This window comes from Canis lupus, chromosome 9, assembly GCF_011100685.1.
Source record: "Canis lupus familiaris isolate Mischka breed German Shepherd chromosome 9, alternate assembly UU_Cfam_GSD_1.0, whole genome shotgun sequence".
Lineage (NCBI taxonomy): Eukaryota > Metazoa > Chordata > Mammalia > Carnivora > Canidae > Canis > Canis lupus.
The window spans coordinates 21,672,484-21,687,394 of NC_049230.1; the positions used below are offsets into that span (position 1 = coordinate 21,672,484).

Below are 14,911 nucleotides of genomic sequence, written 5' to 3' on the forward strand. Positions count from 1 at the left end.
GTGGTGATGGGTAATAACTTAGTAACAGTTTAAATGCACATTTTTATGAGACAAGTAACTCTTCTCAGGCAAGTAAAAAGCAGACTAATGAGATGTTCCTATGGGATTTGATATAAACATTAGAAAGGAAAACATCCTGCCAGCTGTGACTCCACCTAGAGCAAAGGCTATATAAGCACTTCAAAGAGGAAATAACCAAGAAGCTTGGAATTCAAACACAGTCACAGCTGCTTGAGCTTTCCATCAGGACCACAGACTGAAACGAAAACTGGGTGCTCACTATGGATACTAAAGGCTGTACAACGATTTCTTGTTCAACGCCACAGCAACGCTGCTCTCGGATTACAAATTTTCAGACCATTTCTTCTAACGCTAACTGCCAACACAGTGGTCTTGAAGCCAACAGCCGCCAACCAACTGGCCACGTTCTGTGGGCTGCCAGACCCACTCCTTGTTTTTATTTCACACCCATCTGCTTAATAAACAACGTCAATGCCTGTCTACCTCTGGATGACTGCGGCTGGTGTGGTGAAGGCATCAACAGTAATGAGAAAGAGACCATGCAAATCTTGAATGAGCGCCTTGCTAACTACCTGGAGAAGGTACGGACCTTGGAAAAAGAGAATGCTGAACTGGAATGCAAAATCCTGGAGGAGTGTAACAAAGAATTCTGTGTTGTATGTCCTGACTACATGTCCTACTACGCTACCATTGAGGAGCTCCAGCAGAAGGTAAGATTCTTAAGAATGTGTATATCAGGTTGTGTCATGATATTCTCCAAGCAATAGACATTTGCTAAGCCTTAATATACTTAGTTCATTTTATTTTGGAAAAGATATTTTGTAGAATAAGAAAATATCTTGAATGAAATTATCATCTTGAGGCAATATTCAGAGTTTTATACTTATTTGTCTTCCAGGGATACATTCTGCTATGTCAGAAGTGTGTCAACATGTGTCAAAATGTGTCACCTATTGCTGCCATTTCTTTAACAAAAATAAGAAAACAAGGATCTGAGAAAGAGCATTTTGCTCTAATAAGTCCCTTAACAGTTTAGGTTTTATCCATTTTTCAATCATCACCACTCTTTCCCCCTTTTATGCTCATTTCATCATCTCCAAATTGTTTCAATGGTTTTTTTCCAACACCAAGCCTATCTCCTTCCTAATCATAGTGATGTGCTGTTGCTACTGCACATGCCAGATTTATCCCATTTTACTTGTTCAACGACTATTTACTGAACACCACCGACAACACACTAGACATTACTCTAGGCTCTGGGAAAATATTAATGAACTAAAAAGCCCCTGCCCTCATGACGATTACATTCCAGAGGATGCAAATCAAATGCAGATTTTATATTTTAACAGTAATACACATACAGAAGTTTTTATTGGAGTGGCTTTTGCTGATTTTTTTAGGAAAATAACAAAAACTCTGACTTTCCAAAGCTTCCCAAGCTTCCTAAGCATAGCTATGAAAAGCCTAACTGGCCCTTCCCTGTAAACTGCAACACACACAAGCCCTTGGTTTTTAAAGAAGGATATCCTGGTGTTTGTCTCATTTGTGTGTACAATTTCTTAATTCTAGATCTTGTGTACCAAGGCTGAGAATTCCAGACTGGTCTCACAAATTGACAACACCAAACTGGCTGCTGATGACTTGAGAGCCAAGTAAGCCCACCCAGCACTGGCATTCACAACAGATTTCACCCTGCCTCTGACTCTGCACACTGCCATGAAGATTATTCCTAAATCTGCTAAACCTCCTGCTCCATACCATATTAGCACTAGTCCAGAAAAAAACTTTCATATTTGATAAATGATAAAGCTTATAACCACTCACATGTAAATAATCCTTGTAGTTTCTAACATACGAACCCATCTGATTACCTGCACAGTAATTCAGGAAAATAGGTAGGGCCAATCTGTAGTTACCTTGTTTAAGGTGAGAAAACTCTGGTTTAATGGGATTCAGCTATATCCGAAGACATACAACTAGGACAAGACACAGCTAAAACTTGGATGCAAATTTTCTAACTCCTAATCCACTGCTCTTTCCACTTCCACTGCATTGCTTTTGAGGGCAGGAGAAAGAGCATAAATTCCCTTATCTCAAAGACCAGCAATGTGGCCTCATGCTGGCAAACTGATTAAGGAATAAAAATTAAGTGGTTATTTTTATCAAATAATCTCACATCTAAAGAGAATAAAACCCACAACAGAAATATAATAAATGAGAAAATAAAAGAAAATGTGGAAAGGAGTTCTGCTTGGCTTGATTTACACCATCTATATTTTTGTTTTGTTTAATTTAAATTCAATTAGCCAACATATAGTACATCGTTAGTTTCAGATGGAGTGTTCAACAATTCATCAGTTGCATATAACACCCAGTGCACCATTTACATTTTAATGCCTTCTTTTTATGTCTCATTTTTAAAGGTATGAAGCTGAGGTGTCTGTACGCCAGCTGGTGGAGGCTGATGCCAAAGGCCTACAGCAGATTCTGAATGCACTGACCCTGGCCAAGGCTGACCTGGAGGCACAAGTCCAGTCTCTGAGGGAGGAGCTCCTCTTCCTCAAAAACAAGCATGAAGAGGTTAGAGAACCAAGAGAGTCATTACAAGCCTCTAAAAAATAGCAACAATTCCTTTGGGCTGAATTTGGCAAAAGGTGTCTCCAAAAAGTTTTTCAGCCCTGACAATACCTACTGCTACCATCACTGGTTCAATGTGTTTCAAATCCATCACCAAAACACAATATCTGAAGCCTCCTTTGCCCTCTCCAGCTTTTACAAAAGGAAACAACCCAATTTTCCTGTCCTCACAAATGTCCCATCTTTTTGTAGGCATCCCTACACAGACTTCTACCACTATTGTTCGAAGTCCATATTGGCAAAAGCCCATATTTTTGTCTTAGAGACTATGGTCTCTTACTATAAATTCCACCTCTCTGCTGCTTCACCATTACCCATTCCTGGAAATGGTCTAAATTCCTTACGACTCTGATCTTGCTAATTAATTCCTTTTAATGTTTCACGTATTTGAATAGAGTCATATCTGAAATAGCTTTAAGTCATTTTATAGCATCTCAATGGCACCTATAAATCATCTATTCCTTTATTGTGAGCTATATTTCAGATACGATTAAGCTAAATTATTGCTATTAGACAAACAAGAATACAAGAGTGTCATCTGTCCAATAAGTGACTTCACATTCTTTTTCTTTCAATAGGAAATCAACTCCTTACAGAGCCAGCTTGGGGACAGACTCAACATTGAAGTGACTGCTGCCCCTTCTGTTGACCTAAACAGGGTTCTACAAGAAATGAGATGTCAGTATGAGTCCATCATGGAGACAAATCGCAGAGAAGTGGAACAGTGGTTCAACACACAGGTGGGGAGGGTAAAAAGGCCAAAACAAAAAGTTGACATTGCATTTCCAGGTGACCTTTAATCAAAGTCATGTTTTCTTTCATAATATTCATGGTCTTTAACCATGTTTCAGATGGAGGCACTGAACCAGCAGGTGGTGACCAGCTCTCAACAGCAGCAGTGCTGCCTGAAGGAGATCACTGAACTGAGACGTACCATGAATGCTCTGGAGATTGAACTGCAGGCCCAGCACCAAATGGTACCCAGAATGCAATGCCTAACACAGCTGTGATGGCAATAGCCCTTGACAACTGCATGTTGCAATGTTTCCCAAATTGTGTGCCTCCGAAGTTCCTCTGTTTGCTGAAAGGTCTATGCCCAAAAAAGGCCCGTGGTCAAATAAGCCTGGGAAATGCTGGAATAAACATAGGTTAAATGGGGTACCTTCCTATAGGCCTTTAATAAGCTAATATACACTATGGATCTCCAAGAAGGAGATATATGGTATTCAGCATTCCAAACTTATTTGACTGTGGATCCCTTCCTTTAAAAGCATCTCATGGCAATAATGATCCATGGAGTACACTTTGGGAAACAGTAAGAGAGCTTTTTATTACATGCATAATAGTTTTACAAACTATCAAATTTATAAAAATAATCTTATAAAGGAGGTGGCATAATTATTAAGCAAATTTTACAGATGAGGCTCAGGGAGCAAATGTGATTTTCCCACACTAAATCCCAGGTGAGTTCCATCTTGCCTATTTTATAGCAATGGAGACACTGAGGTCCTGAGGCATTAAGTAACTTGTTAAAAGTCACAAAAGAAATGAATCTGAGCCAGAATTCAGGTTCCAAAGTTGGAACCACTTCTGCTTCATTGTACTGTCTCTATAAAGTAGGGAATTATTTAAATGCTCTGATATGAAGAGTATTTGGAAGACCCTGCCCCAAAGCTAGCTTTGTCACCAATTAGTCATATGACCATGGGCAACTCATTTAACCCCTTGAACCTCAGTTTTCTCCTCTCTAAATGTTGGGAAAACCATGCAAATAATAGATTATTCAAGCCAAAGATTCCATTATCCCTAGGCTTATAGAATGATGGAGCAGGAAAGAACTCTAACCATCAAAATTTCAACACTTGTGTCTTAGTTTATTTATTTATTTTTTTTAATATTTTTTTCTTTATTTATGATAGTCACACAGAGAGAGAGAGAGAGAGGCAGAGACATAGGCAGAGGGAGAAGCAGGCTCCATGCACCGGGAGCCCGACGTGGGATTCGATCCCGGGTCTCCAGGATCGCGCCCTGGGCAGGCAGGCGCCAAACCGCTGCGCCACCCAGGGATCCCTTGTGTCTTAGATATAAAGGAATGGATTGAGTAAGAGAATTCTTTATGGCTAAATGCTGCTAACTTCTTCGCTAAGGTACAAATATTCATAGAATGAGATGCCATACTAACAGGTTCTTAAAGCCCAGGTGTGAAATAAGTTGGAATATTTTTTTGTCTCACAGATAGAAGTGTGGTAGCATATTATCAAGTGAATAATAAAGAGAAGTAAATACTTAAAGGGAGGCAAAAATAAATAAAGAGGATAAAAGGAAGTGAGCTTTAGCATAGTAGATAATTTTTGTTTTGGATTTATTTGGTTAGGAAGTAATAAGAGGGTTTGGAGACTCATTAGTACCTGTCACAAAGAAACCATTGTTTAAAATGATTCATTTCACACATGACCTAGGCTCCAAGAGGTCATCATTGTAAGTCATACTTTCCTCCTCCATGGTAGAGAGATTCCCAAGAATGCATCTTGGTGGAGACAGAGGCCCGCTACACAGCTTTACTGGCCCAGATCCAGTGTCTGGTCGATAACATAGAGGCTCAGCTGGCAGAGATACGGTGTGCCCTGGAAAGACAGAACCAAGAATATGAGATTCTGCTGGACGTCAAGTCCCGGCTGGAGTGTGAGATTGCCATATACCGCAGCCTTCTGGAGAGTTCAGAAGTCAAGTAAGTAAAATAAAAACAGCTTCTATGAGAAAATATGTTCACATACATTTATTACTACTGTCACTGGCAACAAGGGGCGTGCACTTTGCTCTTCTTGCCAGTGATGGGAACTTGTGATATATAGTCTCAAGCTGTGCTGTTTGGAGATCAGTTGTAACCTACTCCAAATTTGAGGTCTTAGCTGAGTCATTCTGAAAAGCCAGTGTACCAGGCTAACTCCTTATATGTTGAGTTTTTTTAAGTAGAAGAGGAAAAATGGTTTCCCCAAATATTCAAATATTCCTGGCAACTTATAGATTCTCCCCCACTGAGATGCACTTTTATGAGATCCAATAGACTGACCCTGTTCCCTTTGGAGGAACATTCTGCTCAGGCTGAAATGCCCACACCTATCCAGCCACTTGTTCTTGATGCCAATAGCAGCATGTAGATATGTGTGTTTTAACACCATTTTTTAGAAAAAGAAATTATAGTGTTTTTTCAATGATAAGAAGCCAACCAAATCATAAGGAACTGACCTAGAGAGACCACAAGTTGTTTAGAGGAAAGCAACTCAGTCCAAACTAACACCCTAGGTGCAGACTTAGTTACAGTTGTTACAGAGACCTTCTTCTCCAAAATAAGCAGTGAACTCTGTTCATAGGATTCTTTTAACTGGCACATTTTAACTGCCACATTATACCAGCACAAGATTCACCCCTGCTAGTCACTTTGAGGAGCTACAATATACCAAAGTTGCTTGAATCATCAAAGAAAGATGATGCTTTCTAAAAAGAGTTCTGTTAACTGCTTCCAACTCCAATTCTGTAAAGTTTCATTTAAATACGCCCAGAAGGCACTTTGAAGCTTCCTGAAAAAACCTCGAGGACTCTTCCATAGATGAGGTTCAAGCCATCAGTACTATTGTGGCTCTCTGATAAGAAAAATATCTGATTAACTTGCTTTCCTCAGATAATAAGCCCCTTAACTTGTCCCTTATCACTGTTGACCATGTACGTTTAGTTCTCACTATACTTATTGTGCAGGTGAAGAACTAAAGCTCAGGAGGACTCACTGATTTATCTTAGGTCACCAGCTGGTGAAGGACAAAGCTACTACACCCTGGTCTTTAACTCCTGGCAGTACGTCCTTCCACCGTGTGTGGTAGCATTCTCCATAATAGCAGCTTACATAACCTAACGCTTCTAAACCTAACTTGCTGCTTTCCCATGGATCTGGTCTCATTCTTTTTCTTCCACTAATGATAGAATAAAATTAATGAATAAGCATTTGGGAGTACTTGTTTCAAGTGATGCATGAAAAACTGCCCACCGCTATTGTTTTCTATCACCACATTACCTTCCCTCAGTCACAGGTAAAATTCTGGTTTTTTTCTAGGCTTCTCTGTAACCCGTGTGCCACCAAATGTGAGCCTTCAAGTAAGGCCAGCGCCATGGAATGCACAGCTCTGGTTTACAATACACCATCCTCAGATTCCCGCAGGACACAGGAGCCTTGCTGTGCCTACAGAGTCCTTCCCCGAATACTGGTTAAAATCTGCACCATCACTCAGGAGATTCAGGATGGCAAAATCATTTCTTCCCATGAGCATGTGCAGCCTTGCTTCCTTATCAGAATTGCCAGAGTTTGACATCCCAAGGTGAAGAAAATATCCCTCGTTCATGAAAGAGAGGTCAATACTTGTTCCTACCAGAAAGGCTTAAAAGTCCCCAGCCCCTTTAAGGTACTTAGTTTCTTATACCACATTGGGTGTGCCCTGCTAAACAGAATACCTTGTATTCTGATCCCTCCCTAAGTTGCAGCTGTCAACGTGATAATAAGATGGATGAAATTTCTCTAGGAGCACATTACCCATTTCTCTGAGAGACAGGCAGTGATTTGTAGGTGCCCAGGAAGGTTCCCTACATTACTTGACTTCACAAGTGATATGCGGTTTCTCTTTTGTTTACTCAGGTCTTGTGTACTTATATTCCTCACTAGAGCCAGTCAGACAAGTTCTAGGATTGCTTTTCGCCATGGTACATGATGTCAAAAGCTGCAACCTTCCCCCTTCTAAAATCCTTCCTTGGCCATGGAAAGAAGCCTCTATTCGAATAGCATGAATAGGGGAAAAGATCATTAATGTTCAGTTTCCTTGAAAAGTCATGAGTCTGTCTCCTGTTGAACTCCGCTGTCTGTTATCCATACTGACATACTTCATGTTCCCCAAGATATTTCTGAAGATGTCTGTGTTCTCCAAAACTTTGAAATGATTGGGCTCTCCAAATATTTTCATCATCAAGAGTCAGGAAGAGTTGTGGAGTGAATCTAGAGCATTTTGAAGGAATAACATGGATCCTTTCACTAAATGTTTGCTATTTCTCTTTCCACTCTTTAGGGAATGGGAGTTGTTTCTGACTATTTAACAAAGAACATGGAGCTGGAACTCTCACACGCTGTTCCTCCATCTCCCTGGGACTGATGACCATGAAAACATAGCTTAGCTTCCTCCTTCAATCTATCCATCAGAGAGAAATGGATTTGATATCACAAACTTTGCAGAAAAGTAATCATTGAGTAATTGCTGCTTGCAAGCACAAGACAGTCCCAAGTGAGAATGGTATGTACATGGTACTGGCCATCATCAGAGCTTCTCACAGCAAGGTCACAAAGAGATTCAGTCAATCCCTACAAAAATTATTCAGTATTTCCAGAAGTTTTAGTAAATAATTACAAATTAAATATAGAATGTGGAGTCAAAGACCTGAAGTCCTAAACTAGTTTCTTGAGACCTTAGACAAAACATCTAGCCTTCATCAAATTTAATTTCCTTATTTGTTAAATGAGAACCTTGGCTACTTGACAGGTTTGTTGTGCAGATCAAATGAAATTGTTCATATCATGCTACTTAGTACACTGAAGAACATGGTGCAAATGTTATTTTTACATAAGCTTTACTTTTAACTACAGCCCTAGACCTGTGTTATTATCTCATGTCAAAATTCTTTCCCCATAAATTTAGTTATCCACTCATGATTTGGGGAGTTTTAATAGTGCTTGGCTTTGAGGGGTGAAAAAAGAACAGAACAAGATCTTCTTGTCATCAAGCCTGCAATTTTACTCAGTAAAGTGTTTCTGAAGTTAGGGTCTATATCAGATATCAGTTGATGGCTGGTGCCCACAGCAAAGACAAAAGTGTCGTTTAACTCATGCTCAGCAGCCACTTCCTCCAGACTAGTAGCAACTTGCACTGAGGGAGTGGAATGCAGAACTCCCAGAGAGATCTCTTTCTTGTCAATAACTTCCTTCCCATCCAAATTCCCAGATTACCCCTGGTAGCACATCACTGCATACCATCTCAGACTGAATGATAGAAATGTGGGAAGAGCAGGGGGCTTGCACTCAGAAGCCATAGGAGAGAGTCTCACCCCATTCTATGTGTATGACCTTGAGTAAAAGGGACATAAAGATGTAGGCCCTAACACACTAGAGGGATTAAATGGAATAATAATAGTGAAAGGGTCCTTTAAGTTATACAAGGCCAGGCAGAAGGGAGGTTTTGTCCCCTGATTGGAAACCAGGCATTTGTCATTTCCTTACATACTTCTTCCTGTGTGTCTGGTTAAGTGATGGTCCCCAGTGGATCACATATGTACTATCAACACTAACTGGAAAACCAGTTAAGGAGAGGCTGGAGTTCTCAGTCTGCCCTAAGTTTTGATTTCAACAGGATTCAGAGTTTAGGAACCTTTCTGGACTCAGGCTAAGCTTGGGCTGCTATGGCATTCTCAGTTTATCCACAAAACAAGATCTCTTCTTCCCACTCCAGGCATGTGCCACACTCGGCCAAATTATAGGTATTTGAAACCAAAAAGACAGGATCCTAGTCCTGTAGGGCAGTTATAACACCAGGTTCCTTTCTCTGAAAGTCTATATAAAGTCCCAGTAAGACAGAATCATAAAAAAGGATTGACTCCATGGAGCAAGATGGCTTTTTGTTTGCTAGAGCCTGTCTCAGAGAGGGAAAGAATATCAAAACCCATTTGGTGGTCCATAATTTTATTTCTAAACAAAGGAGGTTTAGGGATATATTTTCTCTAGATTTCGTCTTTTTTCATGTTGACTCCACCTTAATATGACAGCTGGTTTAAATACTTCCAAATGCTTCTCTCTTCCCCTTCATCTCTCAATCATTAATTGCCTTCCCAACCCCTATACATGACTCACAATCTCTCCATCTTCAGCCTCTAGGATCAATTCCAGCAATTTCTGCTTAGAAGAAGTGGCCTGAAAATTTTCCCTCAAGAGTTCAGTTAGTGGTAACCCCTTACATTACTTGCCACGAGGATTTCTCTAGTTAACCTAGAAACCACTTCTATCCAAGTCCCCTGAGGAACCTATAAAATTCAGATTCTTGGGCCCTACCCTAGACCTCCTACATTAGCATCTCCAGGTGTGGGACCTGGGCATCCAAATTTTACAAAATTTTCAGCCAAAGCATGTACGCCAAATTATAAAAGCCACTGCTTGCTAACTGACAAATGCTTTTTGGTTTAAAGATCTGGATGACTTGCTGCCTTCGGGGATTATCTTTTAAGCTCTGACACTAGCTTGATAGATGACCACGCTCACAGACAATTCCTCCTCTACATATCTATCCATGTGTTTATGAAGGAGGATTAATAAAAAAGCTAAGAAGTAACTCATTTAATAACTAATTCATTTAATCCTTACTACCACGGAAGAGCTACCACTAATATTCCCATTTAACAGATAAAGCAACTAATGGGTAAAGCAATTCAATGTTTTCCCCAGTGTCACACAATAATAAGATTGAATTTTAAGTACTCTGATTTCCTTAAGAAAGTTAAAATAGCACGGGATACATTTCACAGTCTCCAAGAATAGAAGCAATTCACAGTAGCAACAGATTATTTTTCCAACTCTTCAAGGAACTATTCTATAGCCTGCTTGTCAATGATTCATTCCAGTGAGAGACCATCCAAGGAATCTATGATATTAGCCTTTGTCATTCTTTTTGTCCAGAAATTCATAGACTGAGTTTTATATTTAACTTCATGTTATTATGGTAAGAATGCTTAACATGAGATGTACTCTTTTAACAGATTTTTAAGTAAACAAGACAGAATTGTTAGCTATAGGCACAATGTTGTCCAGCAGATCTTTAGAACTTATTTTATACCTTTTGATTAGCAACTCTCCCTTTCCCCTTCTCCCCAGGCAATCCCCTTCCCTGGCAACCACCTTTCTATCCTTTGCTTCTATAAGTTTGACTATTTTAGATATATCTCATGTCTCATATAAGTGGAATCATATATCTCATATAAATGGAATCATGCATTATTTATCTTTCTGTGACTGACTTATTTCACTAGTGTAATGTCCTCAAGGTTCATTCATGTTGTCACATATTGCAAGATTTCCTTATTTTTAAAGGCTGAATAATATTCCATTGCATTTGTATGTATGTGTGTTGCATAACATACATACGTATATACCTCACGTTCTTTTTTATCCATTCATCATCAAACAATTCATTTAGATTGTTTCTATCTCTTGGCTATTGTGAATAATGACTCGATGAGCACAGGAATGCTAATATCTCTTTGAAAATTAGAAAGATTTCTGATGACATCTAATAGCTTTTTTTTGTATCAGAGGTGAAGAAATGGGGTCCACAGACAAAGGAGATTGGTCCATGACTCATAGTCAGTAAGAGAATCCAGTGCTCTTTCTTCTACTTCTCATTCCCCACCACATCTGGAGTAGACAGCACTGGAACTGGGTTTGATGGAAAACAAAATTGAACCATCAGGCAGTGACCTTCCATTCTAGTTCTTTTTTTTTAATTTTTTTTTAATTTATTTTTTATTGGTGTTCAATTTACTAACATACAGAATAACCCCCAGTGCCGTCACCCATTCACTCCCACACCCCGCCCTCCTCCCCTTCTACCACCCCTAGTTCGTTTCCCAGAGTTAGCATTCTAGTTCTTAGAAGCATCATTGACTTCTCTGCGCTTAGACCTGGAGATTTTTCTGATCTATTATCTAAATCCCTGATGTTCCTCACCTTATTGTGTCTTGCCTTCTGCAACTGTAAATAGAAAATAGCATCAAAGATAACATCCTCCAATTCCTTCTCTCTCTGAAGTCTTTTTTAAAAAGGCAATCAGATGCTATTGATAAGATCTTTAAGTTTTTTAGAAGCTAATTATTGTATGTTCTTCTTATTGATTTTCATGTATCAAACAATGGATAAAAGTGTATTGCTCATTGCATGAGTAGGTCTACCCTAATTCTGTCCATTTTGATTTAAAATGCAAGTTCTGATGATAAAGAGCATTTTATTTATTTATTTATTTATTTTTGCCTTTTAGGCTTTTTTAATAATAAATTTATTTTTTATTGGTGCTCAATTTGCCAACATACAGAATAATACCCAGTGCTCATTCCATCAAGTGCCCACCTCAGTGCCCACCACCCAGTCACTCTCACCCCCCGCCCTCCTCCCCTTCTACCACCCCTAGTTCGTTTCCCAGAGTTAGGAGTCTTCCATGTTCTGTCTCCCTTTCTGATATTTCCCACTTATTTTTTCTCCTTTCCCCTTTATTCTCTTTCACTATTTTTTATATTCCCCAAATGAATGAGACCATATAATGTTTGTCCTTCTCCAATTGACTTATTTCATTCAGCATAATACCCTCCAGTTCCATCCACGTCGAAGCAAATGGTGGGTATTTGTCGTTTCTGATGGCTGAGTAATATTCCATTGCATACATAGACCACATCTTCTTTATTCATTCATCTTTCGATGGACACTGAGGCTCCTTCCACAGTTTGGCTATTGTGGACATTGCTGCTAGAAATATTGGGGTGCAGGTGTCCCGGCGTTGCATTGCATCTGTATCTTTGGGGTAAATCCCCAGAAGTGCAATTGCTGGGTCGTAGGGAAGATCTATTTTTAACTCTTTGAGGAACCTCCACACAGTTTTCCAGAGTGGCTGCACCAGTTCACATTCCCACCAACAGTGCAAGAGGGTTCCTCTTTCTCCACATCCTCTCCAACATTTGTGGTTTCCTGCCTTGTTAATTTTCCCCATTTTCACTGGTGTGAGGTGGTTTTGATTTGTATTTCCCTGATGGCAAGTGATGCAGAGCATTTTCTCATGTGCTTGTTGGCCATGTCTATGTCTTCCTCTGTGAGATTTCTGTTCATGTCTTTTGCCCATTTCATGATTGGATTGTTTGTTTCTTTGGTGTTGAGTTTAATAAGTTCTTTATAGATCTTGTAAACTAGCCCTTTATCTGATACGTCATTTGAAAATATCTTCTCCCATTCTGTAAGTTGTCTTTTAGTTTTGTTGACGGTATCTGTGCAAAAGCTTCTTATCTTGATGAAGTCCCAATAGTTCATTTTTGCTTTTGTTTCTTTTGCCTTCCTGGATGTATCTTGCAAGAAGTTACTGTGGCCGAGTTCAAAAAGGGTGTTGCCTGTGTTCTCCTCTAGGATTTTGATGGAATCTTGTCCAACATTTAGATCTTTCATCCATTTTGAGTTTATCTTTGTGTATAGTGCAAGAGAGTGGCCTAGTTTCATTCTTCTGCATGTGGATGTCCAATTTTCCCAGCACCATTTGTTGAAGAGACTGTCTTTCTTCCAGTGGATAGTCTTTCCTCCTTTATCATATATTAGTTGACCATAGAGTTGAGGATCCACTTCTGGATCCTCTATTCTGTTCCATTGATCTATGTGTCTGTTTTTGTGCCAGTACCACACTGTCTTGATGACCACAGCTTTGTAGTACAACCTGAAATCTGGCATTGTGATGCCCCCAGCTATGGTTTTCTTTTTTAAAATTCCCCTGGCTATTCAGGGTCTTTTCTGATTCCACACAAATCTTGAAATAATTTGTTCTAACTCTCTGAAGAAAGTCCATGGTATTTTGATAGGGATTGCATTAAACGTGTAAATTGGATAAAGAGCATTTTAAAAGCAAATTTCCTCTCCCAATGAGAAAGAAGGAGAAAGAGATTAAAATTCAAGAGAAACAGAAAGTGTCCCAGATGAGAAAGAAAGAGCACCATCCATGTTAGAAAGAATTTGTAGGCTGAGGCAACCAGCGTCCATGACACAACGCCATGCCTAGTATCAGTGCAAGCAAGCCTGGAATGCACTGTTTCAACACTGTAATCAAATGTCTTTATAGAAAATGAATCTTTTGGCTGGTTGGCTAGCTGGAAATATCTGGCGTGTTTCTGAATGATTCACAAGCTTCATGGGAACAACCCACGCACCTAGTTCAAATGCGAACAACCAATCCTATTTGGCAACATTGGAAAGGTTTATGTAGTCAAATGATCATTTCAGGTTGAGCATTATATTTGGAGGGTTTTCTTATATGATGCTTTTAAGCCACAGGCCACCACTTATATGAACATAAGAAAATATATAATATGCCAATGTTTCTAAATATTCCAGTTCAGGTGTCACCAGTAGCAAAGTTTCTAAGCACACTTTCTTGCTGTTCCCACCACCTCCCTCCCCTCTCCTCTCCCTTCTTCTCTCCTTCCTCTCTGTCTGGGACAACATAAGTGGTGGATATCAAGGTGAACATATTGGTGGTACCTGAAGTAAATATCTGAGATTAAAGTTTATCTTACTATTTCCTAGAAATAAAGCAGGTTTGTGGCTCTCTTCTTTGTGTCTTTCTATAAAGAAAAAAATCAAAAATCCTTCTTCTAAGCCAGGGGTGAACCCTCTGCTTTATAGCTCATTGTGGTAGCCCATTGGGCCCAGCAAGTGCTTGAGAGTTACCCTGCAGAGGACAGTACTTACCTACTTAATACCAACTCTACTAAACCAGAAGAGCTAGGGAGACCACATTTGGGACTGAATTTCTCCAAATCCATATAGTTGATTATAGAGAACTGCCTATCCCCAACTTGTTTGTCAGGATAGAAAGGTCTTCTCTTTGCCCCATAAATGTTTTTCAGCTCATTTGCCACTGACCCATCAGAAAAAAAAAAAAAAAACATAAGTGTGCCCTCCTCCATCACTGCCACTCTCTGAGAGACCACCTTCCCCAACACTCAGTATAGCTTTTGTGGGTGCAGAGAGAAGTCTCACAAGGAAAGGCAAATAAAAATCATAGCCCATTTAAGAGAACTCTGTAACTTGAGGGAGAAAAGGAGACTAGCGTGAAAATTCAAGACAAGTGGTGCCTACTAAGGCATTAGAAAAAGCCACAAGAGAACACTGGCCACTTGGGGTCAAGAAGTACAACCACATGCTGATTTGGAACAGATTCATGAAGCCAGACCAGCTGGGTCTGATTCTCAGCCCTGCCACCTACTGTGAGATCTTGGGAAAGTTACTAAACCTCTGTATCTCCACTTCCTCATCTTTAGAATGAGGCTATTGATAATATCTACTTCATAGGGTTGGCATGATTACATTAATGAATGTATGCAGAGCTCTTAGGCATGCCTGGCACCTAGTAACATTGTGAGTATGATTTCATTG

At 39.7% G+C, this 14,911-nt stretch overlaps 1 protein-coding gene and 1 long non-coding RNA gene across 3 annotated transcripts in view; one reads left to right on the forward strand and one right to left on the reverse strand.

Annotated features, from left to right (window-relative positions):
* Positions 1-14,911, reverse strand: part of LOC119876644 — an 80,709-nt gene that overhangs the window by 12,634 nt on the left and 53,164 nt on the right. For both annotated transcript variants that reach the window (XR_005364385.1, XR_005364384.1), the window contains exon 3: positions 5,067-5,282. This is a non-coding gene — a long non-coding RNA (uncharacterized LOC119876644). The remainder of the gene's footprint in view (positions 1-5,066; positions 5,283-14,911) is intronic.
* Positions 217-11,753, forward strand: KRT39 (keratin 39). The gene is made up of 8 exons (XM_038547371.1): positions 217-731; positions 1,591-1,673; positions 2,445-2,601; positions 3,237-3,398; positions 3,510-3,635; positions 5,166-5,386; positions 6,764-7,025; positions 7,764-11,753. Exons 1-7 carry the CDS (start codon positions 282-284, stop codon positions 7,014-7,016), a joined length of 1,452 nt encoding a protein of 483 aa, XP_038403299.1. The 5' UTR covers positions 217-281; the 3' UTR covers positions 7,017-7,025; positions 7,764-11,753.